Below are 20,044 nucleotides of genomic sequence, written 5' to 3'. Positions count from 1 at the left end.
GTTCTTGATTTTAATTCTTTTGTATTTTGTATTTAATGCCTTTGTATTACATTTTTGTTATTCAAATAACTATCTTGTTCTGTGAACGATGGGATAAACCTTATTGGTGAAGATGCAAAAATACTAACAGTCACTCTGAAATATCTGTTTTTCCTTAGATCATTGAAGTTGGATTATGTGAAGTCTTTGAACTGATAAAGGAGACAAGATTTTCTCATCCATCCTTGTGTCTCAGGAGCCTACAAGCCCTACTTAATGTGCTTCAGGGCCAGCAACCAGAAGGCCTGCAGTCAGAACCTCCTGAAGTCCTAGGTAATGTCTCATGTATTACTGTGTTTGTATTAATATGTATCTGTTACTGTGTTGGACGGAATAAAATGGTTTCTTGCAGGTATTTTTGTGAGATAGCAATGTGCTTGTTCTCAACTGACTGACTTTATTCTGGAGTGTAAACTCCTTATGGTGTAACCAATACTTTCTCAGCATTTTTTTATAGAACAGTAATCTTGGGATGTAAAAGGGTATGTGTGTGTATATATATGAAGGATTTTGTTGCTGGGTAGTGCAACATTTCAGTGAAACATAGTAAACCATAAAACCTTACAAATTCATTTGTCTTACTGAAGGTATAAAATACTTGGTCTTACTGGAAAGAAGGTAGTTCTACAGTGAACTTACCATCTGCTGTTGTAATGTATAGCTTAGCTATTTAATGTTGCAATTTATATAAAGCTAGTAAGAAAAGTGTCAGAATTCTTGCCTTTGTTTCCTCTGGTCATCCAAAAGCTTCCCTGAAAATTAATTTTGTTTTTAATGGTACTGAAAATAAAAGTTCAGCTTCTGGGAGCTTTAAGTGTATAATTATGTTGTCTAAGTTAAAATCTAATTATCTTTTGTTAATTCATAGTTTTTACTGGTTTATAGAACTGTGAGGAAGGCTAGGCTGTTGTAGCATCTTTTGTTTAAAAGTAAAATAAAATATAAAATACTTCTGCAGAGTTTTTATGTATGTTTTCCTATATTATGGCTCAACAGTATTCAATTTCCAAACATGATAGTAGTTTGCTCCAGAAGTCTTTTATTTGATGCAGAGTATTAAAAAGCTACAAAGGCGGCTTTGTTTTGATTGCTCACTCGGTGATTATTTGTGTATACAATCAAAAAAATTGAGGTGGATTTCAGTTCACACCTTGATTGTTACAGATGTTCAGTCACTACAAAGTGCTCGAAAAGAGGCACATGATCAGAATAATTTTCAAGCTTTGATTTGAAATGTGTATTTCTGAGAAATGGGATGTGCTTCAACATGGATCATGGTCATAAAGACCTACACATCATCTTAGTGATGAGGTAGACTGAATAGGCAGGTGAAATAACTCTGGCCCATTTCTTGTTAATGCGTTCCACTGTAATAGAAGGACTTTAATTTTCTTCTCTGGCTGTTGTGATAATCAAGACTCAACATTTTCTGGTGGAAAAAGAATGAAAAGTTCAGGATGTTTTAGGCCTGTTTAAATGGGATGCTTTCTTTTCTAGGGGTAAACTTATGGCTGAGGAAAGATGTATTTTTTGTAAGTTTTAATTTCACATTGACTGGCAAATTGCTTTATGTGATTTTGTGACTTGTCTGTGTAATTACTGTGTTTTATCTGCAGAATCCCTGTTCCAGCTTCTTCTGGAGATAACTGTCCGTAGCACAGGAATGAATGACAGTACAGGACAGTCCTTGACAGCACTTTCCTGTGCTTGCCTCTTCAGTTTGGTAGCTGCATGGGGAGAGACAGGAAGGACGTTGCAAGCAATCTCTGCTATCCTCACCAATAATGGCAGCCATGCCTGTCAGACTATTCAGGTCTTGCAATAAAACTTCTCTGTATCTGGGGGTTTATGTAAATGATGTGTACATGAGTTCCGAGAAGATCTATCGTGTAAATTCAGTTAATTTTTTTACCTTCGCTAGTTTTGCAATAAGAGTAGGTTTTTCTTTGTCTTTCTTGCGTTAGAGATAGAACAGAAAATGCAACATTTGAGAAACAGTTGTGTTTTTTACTCTTTATTTTACCATTTAGGTGCCAACCATTTTAAACTCTCTTCAACGGAGTGTACAAGCAGTTCTGGTGGGCAAAATCCAAATCCAGGACTGGTTCAGTAATGGGATAAAGAAGGCAGCCTTGATGCACAAATGGCCACTGAAAGAAATATCTGTAGATGATGATGACCAGTGCCTGCTTCAGAGTGATGGCTTTTTCCTCTATCTCTTGTGTAAAGATGGACTTTACAAAATTGGTTCTGGATATAGCGGGACAGTGAGGGTAATGTGATTTCTTCTTCCCTGATGATTGGCAGTTAAAATAATAACCTTTATAATGTCCTGTTTCCATGAAGAATCTTTGAGCTTACTAATGATCAGTTCTGCTGCAGTATGTCTAAATTTTTCTGATAATTTCTATGAAAATTTTACAGTATTTTCTTAAAATTTTTTGCTTGTTGATATGGTTCAGGACATCGTTAGACAGTAAATGATTATTTGTGAAATAGTTAATCTGATATTTATTAAATGATTGTATTTTTTTGCTTTCCAGGGCCATATATACAATTCTACATCCCGCATCAAAAATAGAAAGGAAAAAAAGTCTTGGTTAGGCTATGCTCAGGTAGGTGAATACTTAAAACATTCACCCCACCCCCCCATCCCTCATGAGTAATTTAAGTAGACCTCGGCTTAGAGTAAGCTTACGTGGATAATGTACTGTTGTTTTGACTTCAGTTGTAAAAATCAGGTTTTTGGTACTGACTTTTGAATTGTGGAAGATGAGGAGCATCTGATGGAGCTGACATGTAGAAATGTGTAATGAAAAGTTTCACTGGTGTTGTCACTCTAGGCTTTCTCACAATGTGATGGTTTAACATGTAAACTTATGATTTGTACAGTCAGCTGATGTATGCTTCTTGAAGAAGTTAGTGGATGTAAAAAATATGCTTTTGCAAAAAAATAGTGTAAAAATACTTGAAATATCTATTCATGAAAATAAATTGACTTTAAAACATTTGCAGTAAAATAAGGAAATGCTGTTTTGGTTGGGGGAAGATTGAGGGTGTGTAAGCCGTAAGCAGAGATAATTGTTCATGTTACCACTGCAGAGTTAACTATATTTAGATATTTTGTTTTCTTAGTTTCTGGAATATCAACCACCTTTTTTTATACCTTTGCCATTCATTATAAAAATTGTGGGGTGTTTAGAATCTTGTTATTGCCACTGTATGCGTTCTCTTTCTCACTCTCAAAAAACCCCACAACAAACTGCAAAAGAAACAAAAACAACCCCCCACCAAAACACAAATTAAATTTAAGAAAATAATTCATTTACTTGATCTTATAACTACTAAATAATTTTTATGAGTGATCTCATTGTCCCATTGTGAAATTAAGTGCACTCCTTGCCATGTTTTTGAAGTTAAATTGTTCAGTACGAATATGTATTCTGTTATGCAGTTGTCTCATATATATGCATACACACACAAAATCGGGTTTTGTTTAGTATCAGAGCAGGTCACCAAAAGGAATACTGGCACAATACACGTGTGCAGATGCATTAATTCAGGAGCCCATTTTATCAGTTTGGAAAATAATAGGATCCATACAGTTTCACTATGCAGAGTTACACATTTGGGCATTTTGTACATAGCTATAAATGTATTTGATATTCTTCTCTGAGTGCTTGTACAGGTGTATGCAGTCCCAGTGACTGTACCCAAAGATGCTGTTAGTTAGAAGAATGTCACTCTAGGGCTATATTTATAGGAAGATGTGTAACTTGCACTTATTGCTAAGTATGTGTTCATAAAAGAGGTTAAGATGTGCCTTCAGCCTCATTTCACTTCAGGTGCTTGGTTAAGTGAGCTCAAATTCAGATGACTTTTCTAACTTCATCATATCAGTTATTTTAGACTGAAACTTTTTCTTGTCTAATGCTCTTATTTTTCCTAGTTTGTGTGGTTTTGATTTTTCAAATTTCACAGAGATTGATTTATTAGGGAATTTCAAGTAGTTTTGATGGAAGTAAAAGGTTTGGCTGGATTTTTCTGTTGATGATTATAATTAGGTTTGACAGATGAAGATATTCTGAGGTTAAGCCTTAATGACCCCCCTGTGAAATGCATCTTGTATATTTTTGTATGTGGAAGCCTCACCTGAGGTCAGTTGTGCTTAAAGCAAGTGCAAGCCATTGTTGTATCTCCTGCTATGACACTGCTCTTGTCAGGATCATTACTTAGTCATTTTTCATATTGGCCTCTGCAATGCTCCTTCAGGTGAATACTATTTTTTTTTGGCCTTGGTCACCTTGAATGAGTTTGTTTATAAGAGCCCTTAAGTAGTCTTCTTCTATAGCTGCTTTTGTAGCAGAAGTGCTTTCTAAGTGTAAATTCCCCAAATGTGTTCCTTCCCTGCTCCATGAAAATCTTACAAGGGTCCACAAGCATTGTGGTATCAAAAAAGATCAGAGAGCAAAGTTGCCATATTGTGTCTCTTACGGATCTGTGCACATTATGCACAGAGGCTTATGGAGCCAATCTTGTTTAAGCTAAGAAAACCTCACTTGACTGTATTTTTTTTTAAACATGCACTCAAAATTATAGGCATAAACAATAAACCTCAAATGTGAGTTTCAGGTAGACAAATCTTTATACTGAAGAGCCTTCTAAACTGGTGACTGAATCAAACCTTACAAATACACACAAAAATGAACAGAGAGAGGATACTATTTTGGTATACCAAAGGAGACTTCCTGGCATAGACTGCTGACAAGAATAGGTAATTTTGGGGAAATGAAGGTATTCTGCACATGGAGAACCAGAAAGAGAAACTTAGTAGTCCTGAATATGTCTGTTCCCTTAGGTCTGGCTACGAACTAGGAGATGAGCAGTGTGTGTAACTCATTGTATGTAACCTTGTGTTATGGTTGCTGTCACCAAAATCACCATATACTTTGTGGGCATTTCTTTGAAGAGTTCAGAGAATAAATACACAGAATCTTGTTAGTGTGGGGTCAAAGTAGTTAATGAAGGTTTTTGAAAAATTCTCTAGTTTTTAATGCATGTATTTATTAGTGATCACCTTTCTATATAGGGTAATATATGTATCTCCTTCCTGCAATTCCTGTTAATCTTTTGTTAATTTGGAAAGTGGGAACCGGAACACTGTTTTTTACTGTGGCTGTGGATCTGAACTGTAATTGTATGCACATATGAAGAACAGCATCAGTATGTATGGCTTCAAAAGCTGTATATGATCTTTAGTATGCTGATCTACAGCATGTAAAAATGGTGGAGGAAGGAAGTCAAATTTCTATTTTTACTGTAGAATTTTATTAGTAGAAAAAAGTTGATAAAATTAAGTAACTTTAATGTAAAGCTAAAAGGTTTCCAAAATTTTTAAAAAATACCTGAGATGATTGCATTTTTTTTCACTCTTGACAATACCCTTTAATGTAATTAAGAATATTTCCATAACAATATATATATTGTTACTCTTATCAGGGTTATTTATTATATAGAGATGCGAATAATCACAGTATGACAGCCATAAGAATAAACCCTGAAACCTTGGAACAAGACGGTACAGTTGCTTTGCCAGGTAAGAACCTCCAGCTATGACAAGATAGTTATATAGCATAGCATGTTTATATGCTGTGTATTTTCAGGTAAGCAGAAGAGAAACTGAGACAGGTTTTGAGATTATGAAGAGACTGCTTTTTTATGACTTTGGTTTGCTGCGCTAGACCAACTGCAGTATTTCATTCAGAGGTCTTCCATCTTACTCTGACTGCTGCAAGAATATTACAACATTTTAGAATGTATGGTCATTTTAATTTAAATACTCCCAAGAGCTTAACTCCCTTCTTAGAAAAAAAGTTTTTGTTTCATCCCTTTTTTAAACCTTGAGCAGTTGGCTCAGATATGACCTTGTTTCCAGTAGCTCTTACATCTAGGTAGTAAACTATGGCCAAACCCATTTGTTTTTTAAGATAGGTATAAATGCATTCAGTAATCAAAGGAGGCTAATGAACACTGAGGAACTGTGCTCCTGATGTTTAAATTGCGGATTTTCATTTATCTGTTCTGGATTTTATTTTTTAGTTTTCATTTGGAGTGTTTTTTGCGAAATAGCCTCCTAACTTGGGTCTCTGTTTTGAAGATGAGGATGTTCTCAGAACGTGCTTTAATGACCTTCTGGAAAAACATATCTGTTCTTAGCCACTCACAAAAAACAGTAGGAAGGCATAAGAGTATCTTTTGATTGAAAACTACAGCCTTATTCTATACGTCAGAAGAAAGATTTTGTGTTGCATCCTGACATGAATAAAAAGGCACTGATTGAAACCTCAGGAAAAATCTCCAGGCTTTCTGTATTTCTAATACAAACAGTAATTTTCAAATTGCTTTGTAGAATTGTTTTTCTGTTTTCTTCACCTCAAGGTAGCTTCTTCAACAAATAGGGTCCTTTGAGGTTCTCAATTATGTTACCACTGGTAAACAAATCATTGCTATTCATGCAAGTCTTGAGAGACACTTGGGCACATTAAAGTCTACACCTCTGAACTGCTAGCTTTCTTTTGCAAATCTCAGTGACAAGTGTCATTCTGCAAGACAGACTGTATTGTGTTTATACTGCAAAAAGTCACAAATTAAACAAGAGCATGCCTGCTAAACAAAAATGTATTAATCTTTCAGTGCAAAAGGAAATTTTGTAACTGCAGGAATACCCATTCATAAATCCCTCTAATTATTTCACACAGTTGTATTTTGTATGGTTTCTGATTGTGTCAGAGCGGATGCTAGATGTTTTCATAAAGCCTGTCCTTTGTATTTCAGCCCTTGAACTTGCTGTTTTACTTTCTGCACTTCTCTCAGTGTGACATTGTGAGCAGAGATGGTCTTGGTTTTTTGTCTAAAACAAATTGAAAGGGGTCCACTTCTGGTTATTTCCATTTCCTGTTAGAAGGAATGAAGGGGAATGGGAGGTATCTATCTTGAGGAAACCTAAGTAGGTACATAACTCTTAAGTCGTAGTGGCTGCTAATAACTCGCACTTGTATTTTTGTAAAACCACACCAGATAGAAGTAGAGAGCAGTAACCTCACCAACAGCTGAATACTGATATGGCTCCTACTTGGTAAGGTATTCAGACATGGCTGTATCTGGAATTAATCTGTTTCAAATGCCTGGGTTGGTGATAGTGCATTTAATTCATGCAGGTATGCCTAGGAGATGAGGAGTTCATTAGGAGATATGGTTAGGAATTGATCCTAGCTAGAAGTCATGTGACTGTAGAAAACTTAGCTATGGAATGTTATCTTTTCCTTTCTCAGTATGATCCATCAGCTTCTTGAAACCATAAGCTTCTATTTCAAAGGGCAGTATTTCTGCTCTGATAGATAATCTAGCAAATCTGACAGGGTGTCTGGAGCTACCAGACTGTGTGTCAGCATTCTTGTATCTAATGCTCTTGCCAAGCTTCATACACTGTCCTTGAGCTGTGGATTTGTCTTTCCAGTTCAAATGCCATAAAGGAATCTCTTGAGTTCTATGAGATTTTCTAGGTGATTGAATCTGAATTTACAGAAGAGATTTTCATCTTGAACATTTCTTTAACTGTAATGCTTAGAAAGGTTGCTATGCTCAGGTGAAGAAGTTGAAGTTATATGTTATATGGTTTTATTGTTCTTTGAAATTGCACACGAATATCTTGGTGTTCAGGACTAGTCACTTATTCTGAGAAGTTCTGCTGAGTTTAGCTTAGACGAGCTCAAGAGTACTTACTAGCAGGCACAAGATGCTCTGTCATAGATTCACAGGATGTTTTGTGTTGAAAGGGATCTGGATCAGCTAGTTCCAACCCCCTGCCATGGCAGGGACAGCTAGACCAGGTTGCTCAAAGCCCTGTTCAGCCTGATCTAGAACACCTTGAAGGATGGGGCATCCTCTGCTCTGAGCAACCTGTTCCAGTGTCTCACCACCCTGTGCATAAATATGTAAATACAAAGGTAGTGCTTGACAGTCATCTTCTCTTTGAAACTTCTAAGGAGACTTGTGATTAACAGATGTCTGTAGTTAATGTCCTTTAAGTAAAACAGAAGCCCTTTCTGTTACAGTAATCTTCATACAGTAATCTTGGGTAGCTTTGTCCCCAGGCTAATTTCAAAAGTCAGATTGAATAGAACTACAGTAAGAGCACCTTGCTAGCTGAGATACTATAATATCCTACTTTGGCAGATATTTCACTTGCCTTCCATTTTCTGCTCTCCTCATTAATTTGATAATTAATGCTGGGCCTGGATGTTATCATCTTAAGTGCCAATTTTTAGGAATGATTCGGAAGAGCATATACATTAAACCCTCCAAATCAAAGAAAAACACACCCCAAAAACATCCCTGTTCAGATTTTCTATATGAACACACCTACAAAACATCTAAACAACACCCAAAAACGTTTACTGTGAGGCTTGCCTCTTGAAATATCTCGAGAGATTGGCCAACAGTGTAATGTGGATCTACTGGTGGCCAAAATATCATGTTTCCTTTACTGTTGTGTGAGCATTTAATTTTCAGCCATTAAAGGGTTCTTAAAGCTTAGAAATTTTCTATAACCTTTCAGAAATGTCATTTAAATTCTTTTTGGAACTTGTCTTTAAGTTATAGACAACTCTTTTATTTAATCACTAGTACCACTTTACAGCATAGAGAATTAGTAGCATGAACTGACTTTGGACAGAGATTATCAGAGATTGTTTCTGAAACAGCAGTATTTCAAACTTCAGTGTATCTGCCATTCTCCATCCTGTTTGCTGCTTACTTCGGTGTGCTCTAAGAGGGAGGTTTTCTTTAGGTGTGTTTCTTCAAGATGTGAGAATTACAGAAGGCCATCTAATGCATATTCTGTTTCTGGTAAGATACTGTATTAGACTGGGCAGTATAGCAGGAAAATGTGAACATGTTTATGGGTTTGTGAATCCTGTGGGGTTTTCCAGCTGTATTGCTTTTATTGGAACATTCCAGCTAGCTAGAAAAACTAGCAGACTTGCTGGGTATGCCAGAAAGATATTGTATGTGCTTCATTTAGCATTAAATGTGTTGGATAAAATGACTGATGCTGGATTTTTTTTGGGTTATGAAGCAGATATTTAGAGTGTAAAGTAGCTGTCCTGTAGTAGAGATCTCTTTCCTGTGTGTAATCAATGAAACGAGCACCTTACGAGCCATATAATATCATGTTAGTAGTTTTACCAGCAGAGCAGGAAGAGAAGAAAATGGTATAGAGTCGTACTTTCAGACTTGTAGAGCAAGTGGTCACTCCCCGCTCCTCACCACCACCACACCCCTCTCCCCCGCCTCCCCACCTAAAATATGGGCAGAATTCCAGAATTCTTTCCTTACCTCTTTTTCTTGGAAATAGATAACCTGTTTTCAGTAGAGGTGCAGTATATTGAAATACATGCTTTGTAGTTTTTCAACCTTCCTAGTTTTGTAGTTTGGTGAAATTTATAAACGATGGAAAAATTAAATGAATAATTAAAAGTTTGGTTCAGTTTCATTTATTTTTGTAGGGTTTATATGACAGACTGAGAAATCTTTACACAATGGCTTTATTAAAAAAAAATAAAGTCTTTGGTGAAGGATAAAGACTAACACTCTTAGAAAATTAGAATTCAGTTGTGTTGTTATAGTTTAGAATAGCCCTCACAGGTGAACACTAAATGCTTTTGCAGTTAAATTGTGTGGTAAGCTCTTAAGTTTATACAGTGGAGAGTGCTTTAATAACTCTTATGGGAACAAAGGAGTATTATGCTTTTGATGAGAGAGGAGATCCTGGCATAAAATAATATGTTATCACAATAGTAAGATCTCTCTTTAGACAAACTAAAACTCTCATAGTCTCACTGTAATGAGAATAAATTAGACAGAAGCAGAGAACAGTGTATGTTTGTTGATGTAAACTGCAGTCTGCATCTTTCTCTTACAGATTGTCATAGTGAAGGGCAAAATATCCTTTTCACTGATGGAGAATATATTAATCAAATAGCAGCATCTAGAGATGTAAGTCTTACATGTATTGGGTAAACTACTGTTCTCTGAAATGAATTGTTTTATTTTACAATACTTACAGCTTCCTTTTTGCTTCCTGTTTGGCTTTTTCTTCACTAACACTGAAATCCATATAATTAGCGATAACTAGTGAGAAACTGCCACATTTGTGCATAAAGGAGCAGTAGTTGCATATCTACCTACACAATTTTGATTTTTGATAGATTTTCCAGGTATTTTTCTATTTTTTAGGTAAGTTTTCAGGGAAAAAATGTTGCTCTTCCTGAGGAAAATAATCTTATGTGGATTGTTTTTTTAACATGTTATTGTTCAGGATCTCTATGGGATAAACTTCTTAGAGCTTAATTTTTATTTTCTAATTTAATTCCCTATAATTGCTTTGGTACCTGTTGGGGAATTTCAGCCAGATTTAATACAAGAGGTATGTTCCAATAGATTTTTTTATATGAAAACTGTGTATTGGCCAAAGCTGTAGAACCAACTAAAACCAGTTTTAGCTGTTCTCTGTATTTTCTTCAGCAGACAGTTATTAAGTTCTTAGTTTTGGACAGATCCTTGTTTTTAGAGAAAAATGTAAAACAGGGATGGGGTGAGACAGGATTGTCAAGAGATGCCAGACATGCATCCATGAGAAAACCAGGATCAATCTGTTTTTGTGCTAACAGAACAACTGTGGGTTTTTTAACATGGCCAGAATTTTGGGTTCTGAATTGGGATGATTTGAGGGCTTAAAACCTAGATGTAAATAGTTGCAAAAGCAAGATATCTGTATTAAAATTCAAAGTTAATTATTTCTATAGCAATTTACTATTTTCATAGTGTTCATAGTATTTTTGTAGAAGCTAGTATATATAATATATTTAAGGTCTGTACAGCTCATCCTGTTTGGCATTGTTTTATTTTCTCCTCTATGATAAATGTTACTTTATCAATGTGTCCTTTAATAACTTAGTCTGAAGTAGTATTATATGGATGTACTTAGGCCATGAAAAGTAAATTAATGCATTTATTCCACAGTATAAAGCAGATTTTTAAAAAATCATTTATTTATTTATTTATTGCAGGATGGCTTTGTAGTGCGAATATTTGCAACAAGTACTGAGCCAGTACTGCAACAAGAACTGCAGCTTAAGCTTGCTAGAAAATGCTTACATGCATGTGGCATCTCCTTATTTGATCTGGAGAAAGACCTGCACATTATCAGTAAGTCCTTTTCTTTGAAGGTTAATAACAAGCCTAGTAATTCAAATAATAAACTGAAACACTGTTCTTGACTTTGTTTAGCTTTACTGTGTGCAAGAAGGTGTAGCTCAATTATAAATATGTGGAGAAGTACAAGGGTTTGAAAGCGCTTATTTGATTCATAGTAATCCATGTGCCCAGTCTGAACCACCTTTTTGTCTATAGCACTATTCATGGTTTTCCAGTATTTTCCTCCAGTTCTGTAATAAATACAATATTATTTGAAGCTTGGACTTCATAATACACTCCCATAACATATTTAAGCTACAGAGCTCTTTGTTGTGAATCAAAGTTAATAAAAGTTGAAAGGGCTGCTGGCTGTATTAATGGAAGAGAAATGCACTGAAAAATACTAAATACATGAAAATTCTTAATTTTAATTCTTAAAATACTAAATACATGAAAATACATAAATTCTTTGCGTCAGAATTTCAGTTGGAAAATTCTTGGTGTCTGTGAAGGTAATCTGGAGAAATATCAGTTGCCTTTTGCTTTGGGGTTTTTTGTTTGCTTTTTTTTTTCTCTATTATCTGTCTGGTTTTGGCACGATCAGAACAAATGCATCTTTGGCTACATGGAGCTTTTGTCTGACCAGTTTCTCTTATGCTAGTGCTTTTCCTCTTTGAACAACTCTGTCAAGTCTATCCCAGTAAGCCTTCTTGTGACAGCAAAACTTTGTTTTACTTGTAACTTTCTTAGAACCTTCATTATGAGACGTTCTCCCTGGCAGATTTAGGTCTGTAAAATGGTCTGTGAAAGTGCTTGTCTAAACTGTTCAGTTAACACAGTCTTACTTGCACAGGTACAGGGTTTGATGAGGAATCAGCTGTCCTTGGTGCTGGAAGAGAGTTTGCACTAATGAAAACCGCTAGTGGAAAGGTACTGGGAATGTTCTGTAGTAAAGAACAAATTGCATCAATGTATTTCTAAATGCTTTTTAATTTATTTTCCCGAATTCCTTTCTTGCCTTTTTAGTATGTTAGAATGAATTTACATGACTGTATTTAAAAACATTTTTGGAGCCCATGTTAAAGGGAAAAAGACAAATGGTTATTTGAAAGCATAAACAGATGGTGTTGGAAACATTGAGAAATCTGTGGCTTGGGTTTATAGGAATTGCTGTAGCTGATCTCACTTAGAGACAGTATGAAGCTTTGTTTTAGATTTGAAGGGCAGAATTACCTTTTCTCTACAAGTGATGTACATTTGCAGAATTTTTTACCTCATAACTTTGCATAAGTCTAGCCACTGTAATTTGTTTAAATCCCAGCCTGATTTTTCTGATACATCAAAGAGTTACTGAGTTCCCCTATGTAAAGTTTTTCAGTACATTCCTTTAAATCTCTTTGGAACGGTTTCATATGTTGGTTCTGCTCAGTGGAGACAGTATTTCAGAGGCATTTGAATATTCATTGAAATGTAAAAATAATTTTGCTTTCTGTCACTATGACTTTTTACATGATTTACTGTGGTTCTATTTTGGTTTGGGAAACTAATGTTATTTAACTTTTATAAGCACAGTTCTTTGTTTTCCTGTGTTCATAATTTTGGGGTTTTTATTGGAATAAAGGCCTTGCTCTGCTGCTTTCAAAACAGTGAGAGTGCTGAAAATGTGCATAAATAAATGAAACCATTTTTTCTTAATAAAATGTAATGGCATGAAACAGTATTTGACCAAGCAGAACTCTTCAGACATCAGAGGAGACAGATTAGAATCATAGAATCATAGAGTAGTTAGGGTTGGAAAGGACCTTAAGATCATTTAGTTCCAACCCCCCTGCCATGGGCAGGGACACCTCACACTAAACCATGTCACCCAAGGCTTCATCCAGCCTGGCCTTGAACTCTGTCAGGGATGGAGCATTCACAACCTCCCTGGGCAACCCATTTCAGTACCTCACCACCCTAACAGTAAAGAATTTCTTCCTTATATCCAATCTAAACCTCTGCTGTTTAAGTTTCTGATCTTCAGACTAGCAAATTCCTCTTCAGTATAAAATTAACAAATTCCTAGTTTTGATATCTAAAGTTCTGTGTCTAGGTATGAAATACACTTTATAAAACAATGAAAATGACTTTAAGTGCCCACATAGGTTAACACACTCATTTTATAGTACTATTGAGAAGCATGGTTCTAGAGGAAACTTTGTTATCCATATTAGTAGTTTGTTTGTTGATGTGGAATATTTTATTCTGTGTTATGTACTCTGTGGCCACTGTGAATTTACTGAAAATAAGTTTTAAAAATGTGTTGAAGCATATTCAAGGTTGTAGCAATTTGGTATTTTAATTCTTTTTTTACTATCATAGTACCATTTTGGTTTGCACAAACCAGACATTTTTCTGAAGTCTTCTAAATGTTTAGTTTTCTCTAGGTAGTTTCTGCTGAGCAGTTCTTTCTTTTGTGTTTAATTCATCTAGCCAAATAATTATATATGAAAACTAACTGTGGCATTTTAAACCAAGCAGAATCTAATCAGAGTGTGTCTTCCATTAAGGTGAAATTCGTGGGTTTAGGGTAGAGGTACTGAAATGACAGGATTTAAAAACAGAGCAACCTGAAAAATGATGCAAGTTTTAAGTGCTGTGGCATAACTGAAAATGATAAACTGTTTTCTTCTAGATTTATTATACTGGTAAATATCAAAGCCTTGGTATCAAACAAGGTGGTCCTTCAGCAGGAAAATGGGTGGAACTCCCAATCACAAAATCTCCAAAGATTATTCAGTTCTCTGTTGGACATGATGGCTCACATGCCTTACTTGTTGCTGAAGATGGGAGCATATTCTTCACAGGTTCTGCTAGTAAAGGAGAGGATGGCGAATCAAGTACGTATTATGCTTGCTTGACTAATGGTTGGTAAAAGCCTGTTAACCACCTTTTCATTTGAAAATAAAGGGTTTAACATTTTCCAAGAACAGGTAAGCATGCCACTGGGTTTGAATTTTATGTGAGCCACAGATCGTGACTACCAGTGCCACCACATCGCCCAGCAAGAGTCACTGATCTCACTTTTACTACAGTTTGGATTGTGTGATGGGAGTGCTATTTTAGAGTTATCCTGAGAAAAGGCAGTCACAAGTGTGGTCAAGAGGCAGTGCTGTCTGCGTGGGACTTTGTCTGAAATACTGAAGAGCCAAACTTTTGCCTCTTCACAGTTCTTTTAGAGAACTTTGAAAATGGGTGTTTTGCCAGCTAATGACTCTCCATAATGGAGAAGTACATTGATTAGAAATTATAGAAGCATGGTATTCTGTCTTCAAGCAGAACTTTTTAGATATTAGACAGATTAATTTGATTAACTACACTAATGTATTCTGCAGGAATGTGCGGGGTTTCCAATGTAATGTGACTAAAATACAGTGATAAGTGTGGACTAGATTCTTGAATGTATTCAGGGAGAAGGAAGTTAATAGTAGTACTAGTAGTACTTTTACACACCTGTGTAAAAGTATTTGGATAACAAACTTGGTATGTGCTATAGTAACTTTGTGGAGTCTTCTTAAATGCAAATCTACTTAAAACTATGTGGGACAAAATCATGCTACTTTCCTTCAGTAAATGTAAAGTAAATTTAAGAGATTGAAAGAAAAAGATTGCACTAAATATACTTACAGGCACAAGTTTCAAGATTTCTTTGAGGAATTATCGGGAAGTTAGCCAAAACACAATTGGACTGATTATTTTTGTTGTGTATTTAATTAAGCTACAACTTCAGATGAAACGGAAGTTTAGCACTTTGAAGTAAATTGCTGTCACTGCTTTCGTTTGAACTACTAAAATTTAGGTGAGAAGATTTAGTGCTTTACTAGATCTTCTTACTGAAAAGTCCATCCGAGGAACTGATCAAGGTTTTTCTGAGCTCTTTTGAAAGCACAGCTCTCTTCTGACTTACCCGATTCTCTTTGTCACCTCTTAATTTGGTTCAGAGTGGATATGCACAAGTTTTGTTTTCCCTCTGATTTCTTTTAAATTTCTGTTGGGAGACAGGGGGTGTGTGTGTTCTTTGTAGAAAGTTGGTACTTGTCAGCAAATGAAAGTAGCTGGCAGTTCTCTCACTTGCATGAAAATTCACAGGCAGTAATGGCAGCTGTGAGTGGTTTATCCAGTCTTCAGCTGTGTTTCATTTGAGGCCAGATTGCAAACAATAATATTGGGGTGAGTTGAGGGGGGGGGGTTAGTACTTTTTCCTCCTTTTTTTCCCTTGTGGGAATATGTTGTGACTGAAAGTTTTCTAATCAGGGTTTTAATAAATAAAGGATTTAGTATGTTCTTTTAAAAAAAGAAAAAGAACTTGTGTAACATTTCTGTGTAGATTTATTGTAGATATATTGCTATAGATATTCTTCTCAGTTGGCATTGAGGACTTTCTTAATATGCTCTGCTTTGTGAAGTTCACAAAGTTAGTTTGGTATGTGTGTGTGCGTACATGTATATAAAAAGAAAACCTTCAAGAGTCATTCCTGAAAGTTACCTATCTAATGATGACTTCGTTTGGCATAAGATTTTTTGAGAGAAACCAGTGTAATTCAATAAAAATTAGATCAGGAGATCATATAGATGGAATTTGTTTTGGGTTTTTTTGGTCAGTGGCAAATTAACTCCTAATTAAAAACAACAGGAAAAAAAAGTTCCTGTGGCTTTGAAAGTTTGGGATTCTTTGTTTTTGGTTTTTTTTTGTAGAATGACTTATAATTTATCTGGTTTTTTTAAAGCTAAAAGCAGACGGCAGTCAAAACCTTACAAGCCTAAAAAAATTATTAAAATGGAAGGAAAGATTGTCATATCTACAGCGTGCAATAATGGCAGCAGTTCTGTAATTTCAAAAGATGGAGAACTCTATATGTTTGGAAAAGATGCCATTTACTCTGACAGTACAAGTAAGTTAATAGTTGTTTTTTTAAGTGATTTCTCAACTACAGTAATTAAGTCTGGAACGTTTTAGCCTGTGGAAGTTTGTGTGTTTCTTACTCTCCTAATAGAATTTTCTAATTTCTGCTGATTCAGCCAAGCATGACAGAAGGATAGAAAGAGAAGAGTTTCATTAGATTCTGTAAAAATATACAACAACGCTGGTGACAAATATCTGAATGAATGCTTCCACTTAGAAGAAAAAACAAAAAAAGATGATTTGTTGTATTCGTCTGACACTAAAAGGCCACACAGGGAAATGTCACAGAGATGAGATGTTATGAATAAAGGCTGTAGGAAGCCAAGCCTTAGATATTGCTCACAAGACACTCTGTTTTGACTTCACAGGTGATCCAGTACATCCCAATTTAAATGAAATATTAAAGAAATAAATTTCAATGGCATTACGACAACTTAAGAATTGTTTTTCAGACCAGGTGATTTGCAGCAGTGTTCGCTTTGGCTTTCTTCCTTTGCAGGACAAATGGTCTAGGCCTAATTCTCCTTTTACTTTTTATTCTAGCACTTGTGTTTTGTGTTTGCTGGTTTTCTTCCTTTACATTGATCTAAAAATTTATAGTATCCACCAGCAATTTTGTTATAATCAATGAAGTTTGTTTCTTATGTAGAAAGTGCAGTTTATTGCTCAACTGTTTAATGTCTTACAGGTTTAGTAACAGATTTGAAAGGCCATTTTGTGACTCAAGTAGCTATGGGCAAAGCTCACACCTGTGTGTTAATGAAGAATGGAGAAGTTTGGACATTTGGTGTAAATAATAAAGGGCAGTGTGGACGAGACACAGGCTCCATGAGCCAGGGAGGAAAAGGTAAGAGACCTAGATTTTTACTTCTGTTTGCTGGAAAAGGTTACAAGTGAAACCATAGCTAAGCATTTTATTATAATTCCAATACTAAAGCTTAAGTATATGCAGCATGCTTGCATGCTTAAAAAAAACAGATATGGATGCTTTCACTTCAACTGTTGGCTATTTAGTGTTCTGCATATACTAATAAACTTAGTTACTTTCAAAAAACAAATGTTCAAATGCTTTTCTTTAGTGGGTGAAAAAAGCTTTTCTGTTAAAAAAAAAAAAGAAAAGAAAAAAAACTAAACCAAAACTCATCAATTCTTGTCTAATTCTGTGCTGTTTTCCTAATAAGAAAAATTTTTCTACCTGCAAACAGCATTTAGTCTTGAGGCTTTTTTGCCTAAACAAGCATATATGCAAGTCTACATCTTTCTTTACACAACTGAACTTTCCCGTTACTCCTAAGTATAGATATGAAAAATCATACTGATTCACCTTTGGCTGATTGGAGTGTTTTATATATGACAAGTAAATGACCTGTTACTTGCATACCGGATATAAATGCTTCATTTCCCTCTTAGCTGTAAAACCTAGCTATATACCATGCCCATTCTCAGAGTGGTTTCAAAAGCGTCGTTTTGCTGGCAGAGAGTGCAAATCAGGCATGCTTAGCCATTCCTTTTAAAACCTGGTCTGTGAGTGTTTGTCATAGCTTCCTCAGTAGCTAATGTTGGCCACACAAAAACAGCTGTTTCTTGTTTCAATATCTTAATTAGGTTTTGGAGTTGAGAACATGGCAACAGCAATGGATGAAGACCTAGAAGAGGAGCTGGATGAAAAAGATGAGAAGTCCATGATGTGTCCTCCAGGCATGCATAAATGGAAGTTGGAGCAGTGTATGGTGTGTACTGTATGTGGAGATTGCACAGGCTATGGAGCTAGCTGTGTTAGTAGTGGACGTCCTGACAGAGTACCTGGAGGGTAAGGAAATATATGGAAATACACTTGCTATAGTGTGTGGAATGTAAACTGAGTTGATGCATTCTTAAGCTTCAGTCTGAGGTGAAATCATATCTAAAAAGAAGCTGCGCTTTTAAAATCAGAAGTAGGCTAAAATTTTTCTAAATATCTTGATGGTTGTAGGTGATTTAGTTTTAAACACATTTTTTTTTAATTTGTTTAGCCTTTATTTCTTTAGTCTTTATTAGGAGCTGTTGAATATGAGCATCAGTATATTCTTTCTCATGACAGAGCTGCTGGCTTTGGCATAACCTTTCTTAATCCTATGATAGAAGCTTTTTTATCTTGCTTTTCTAGTTGCTTTTATCTGTCACCTAAAGGTTGAGCTGCATAAAGGGCCACTGCTTTAGATATTACCATTACTATTTTTTTCAGCATTGCATGTACTTGTTTTTTCCTTGTTTTTTCATGTGGTTTATGTTTAATTAAATGGAGAAAAGATAATGCTGAGAAGTCAGTTCAGATATGCATGGTCAGTGTATGCTTCCTGGCACCATAAAACAGCAACTAGGTTTTAAACTGCTGTGCTTTCTGTTTATCTTGGGAAAATGACATATCCACAGTAGAACAAACTAATAATGTATGTTTAAGTTACCAAGGAATCAGTAATGCATGAAAATAAAAGATAGTGATGAAGCAACTCTCTTTGCTGCAGAATCTGTGGCTGTGGCTCAGGTGAGTCGGGCTGTGCTGTATGTGGCTGCTGCAAGGCGTGTGCTAGAGAACTGGATGGCCAGGAAGCAAGGCAACGAGGAATCCTTGATGCTGTAAAAGAGATGATACCTTTAGATCTCTTGCTGGGTAAGTGATACAAAATTAGCAAGATTACTTTCAATTTTCTTTCTTACTAAACCTTTTTTTTATATCATCCCCCCCCCGTACATATTTAATAGACTTAATCCCACTGCTGACTTCTGAAACATGATTTTGAACAACACATCAGTTTAGAAATAGGTTAGTTCTCTTCAGTGAGTATTTTGATTCTGTTGTATGATAAAACTATTTTAAATAATCCAGTTCTTTCCAGTAAAATTACTAAAATTTTAGGATTACAGGACAGTGTTAGTATAAAATTGTTGAAATGGATAAAATATTACTTACCAAAGAGATTTGTTTATTGGTGATATAGCAAAGTGGCATCATACTGGTAAGTGAAATATTTTAGACTTGCCCTTCCTTGTAGACATGTGCCATTTTGATCTGTGTGATTATGATGCTAATGCTGATACTATGAAGCTGTTCTTGTCCTGTTTTGATAGCCTGAAACTTTTGCTATAATCCTTTTATCAGGGATTTTTGAAGTCACATAAAAGATTAGGAATATTGTTTCTTGAAGATGCTTTCTTTTTTAGTCTTAGAAATTTTCAGAGTGAAAAAGCTGCCAGGAATGTGAAAATTGCTTTAAAAAAAGAACCCAAAACACATCCCACCCCAGTTCGTCTCCCCAAAAATACCCATCTTAGAGGAAAAGATAACACTTGGTATGATTATTGGAAACTACAGTTTTGGGATCTTTACTTCTAAGATCTATTATCACAACATTTTTAATATTGTATTCTTGGTACTGGGCAATTACAGGTGTTTGGAGATCAGACTTTCCTCCTCTTTCTTTTTTTTTGTAATGTTTAGATTTACGTAGAGCCCTTAGTCCTGCATGGATGTGTGGATACAGTATCTGGTATAGAAAAAGGACCATAAAACAGTCAGATAGGTGACTTAAAGTATTTATACCACCAGTTTATCATGGGGGTTGTGAGGGAATAGAAAGTTAGATTCTAATGCTTAGTGTGGAATTTTTGGTGTTTTTTTTCCCCAAAAATTAAGCCAAAGTTAAATGGAAACTGGAAGTGTTTCTCTTGATAAGTTAACACTCAGGACCCCAAATAACCTCAGTGTGCAGTCCTGATACTTCCATACAAGTATTTCTAAATATAATTTGGGTGTGTATGACTACCACA

General features: G+C 35.5%; 1 protein-coding gene across 1 annotated transcript in view; it reads left to right on the top strand.

The window, feature by feature from the left end:
* MYCBP2 (MYC binding protein 2) overlaps window positions 1–20,044 on the top strand; it is a 182,924-nt gene that overhangs the window by 39,161 nt on the left and 123,719 nt on the right. The window contains exons 4-16 of the mRNA XM_034074633.1: window positions 159–312; window positions 1,656–1,852; window positions 2,070–2,312; window positions 2,583–2,654; window positions 5,539–5,635; window positions 10,022–10,095; window positions 11,169–11,307; window positions 12,149–12,225; window positions 13,970–14,174; window positions 16,062–16,226; window positions 16,926–17,084; window positions 17,843–18,047; window positions 18,742–18,887. Coding sequence (XP_033930524.1) covers window positions 159–312; window positions 1,656–1,852; window positions 2,070–2,312; window positions 2,583–2,654; window positions 5,539–5,635; window positions 10,022–10,095; window positions 11,169–11,307; window positions 12,149–12,225; window positions 13,970–14,174; window positions 16,062–16,226; window positions 16,926–17,084; window positions 17,843–18,047; window positions 18,742–18,887 — 1,933 coding nt within the window. The remainder of the gene's footprint in view (window positions 1–158; window positions 313–1,655; window positions 1,853–2,069; window positions 2,313–2,582; window positions 2,655–5,538; window positions 5,636–10,021; window positions 10,096–11,168; window positions 11,308–12,148; window positions 12,226–13,969; window positions 14,175–16,061; window positions 16,227–16,925; window positions 17,085–17,842; window positions 18,048–18,741; window positions 18,888–20,044) is intronic.

The sequence above is a fragment of the Melopsittacus undulatus genome, chromosome 2, assembly GCF_012275295.1.
Source record: "Melopsittacus undulatus isolate bMelUnd1 chromosome 2, bMelUnd1.mat.Z, whole genome shotgun sequence".
In the NCBI taxonomy this organism is placed as follows: domain Eukaryota; kingdom Metazoa; phylum Chordata; class Aves; order Psittaciformes; family Psittaculidae; genus Melopsittacus; species Melopsittacus undulatus.
This window is presented reverse-complemented; position numbering and strand designations above follow the sequence as displayed.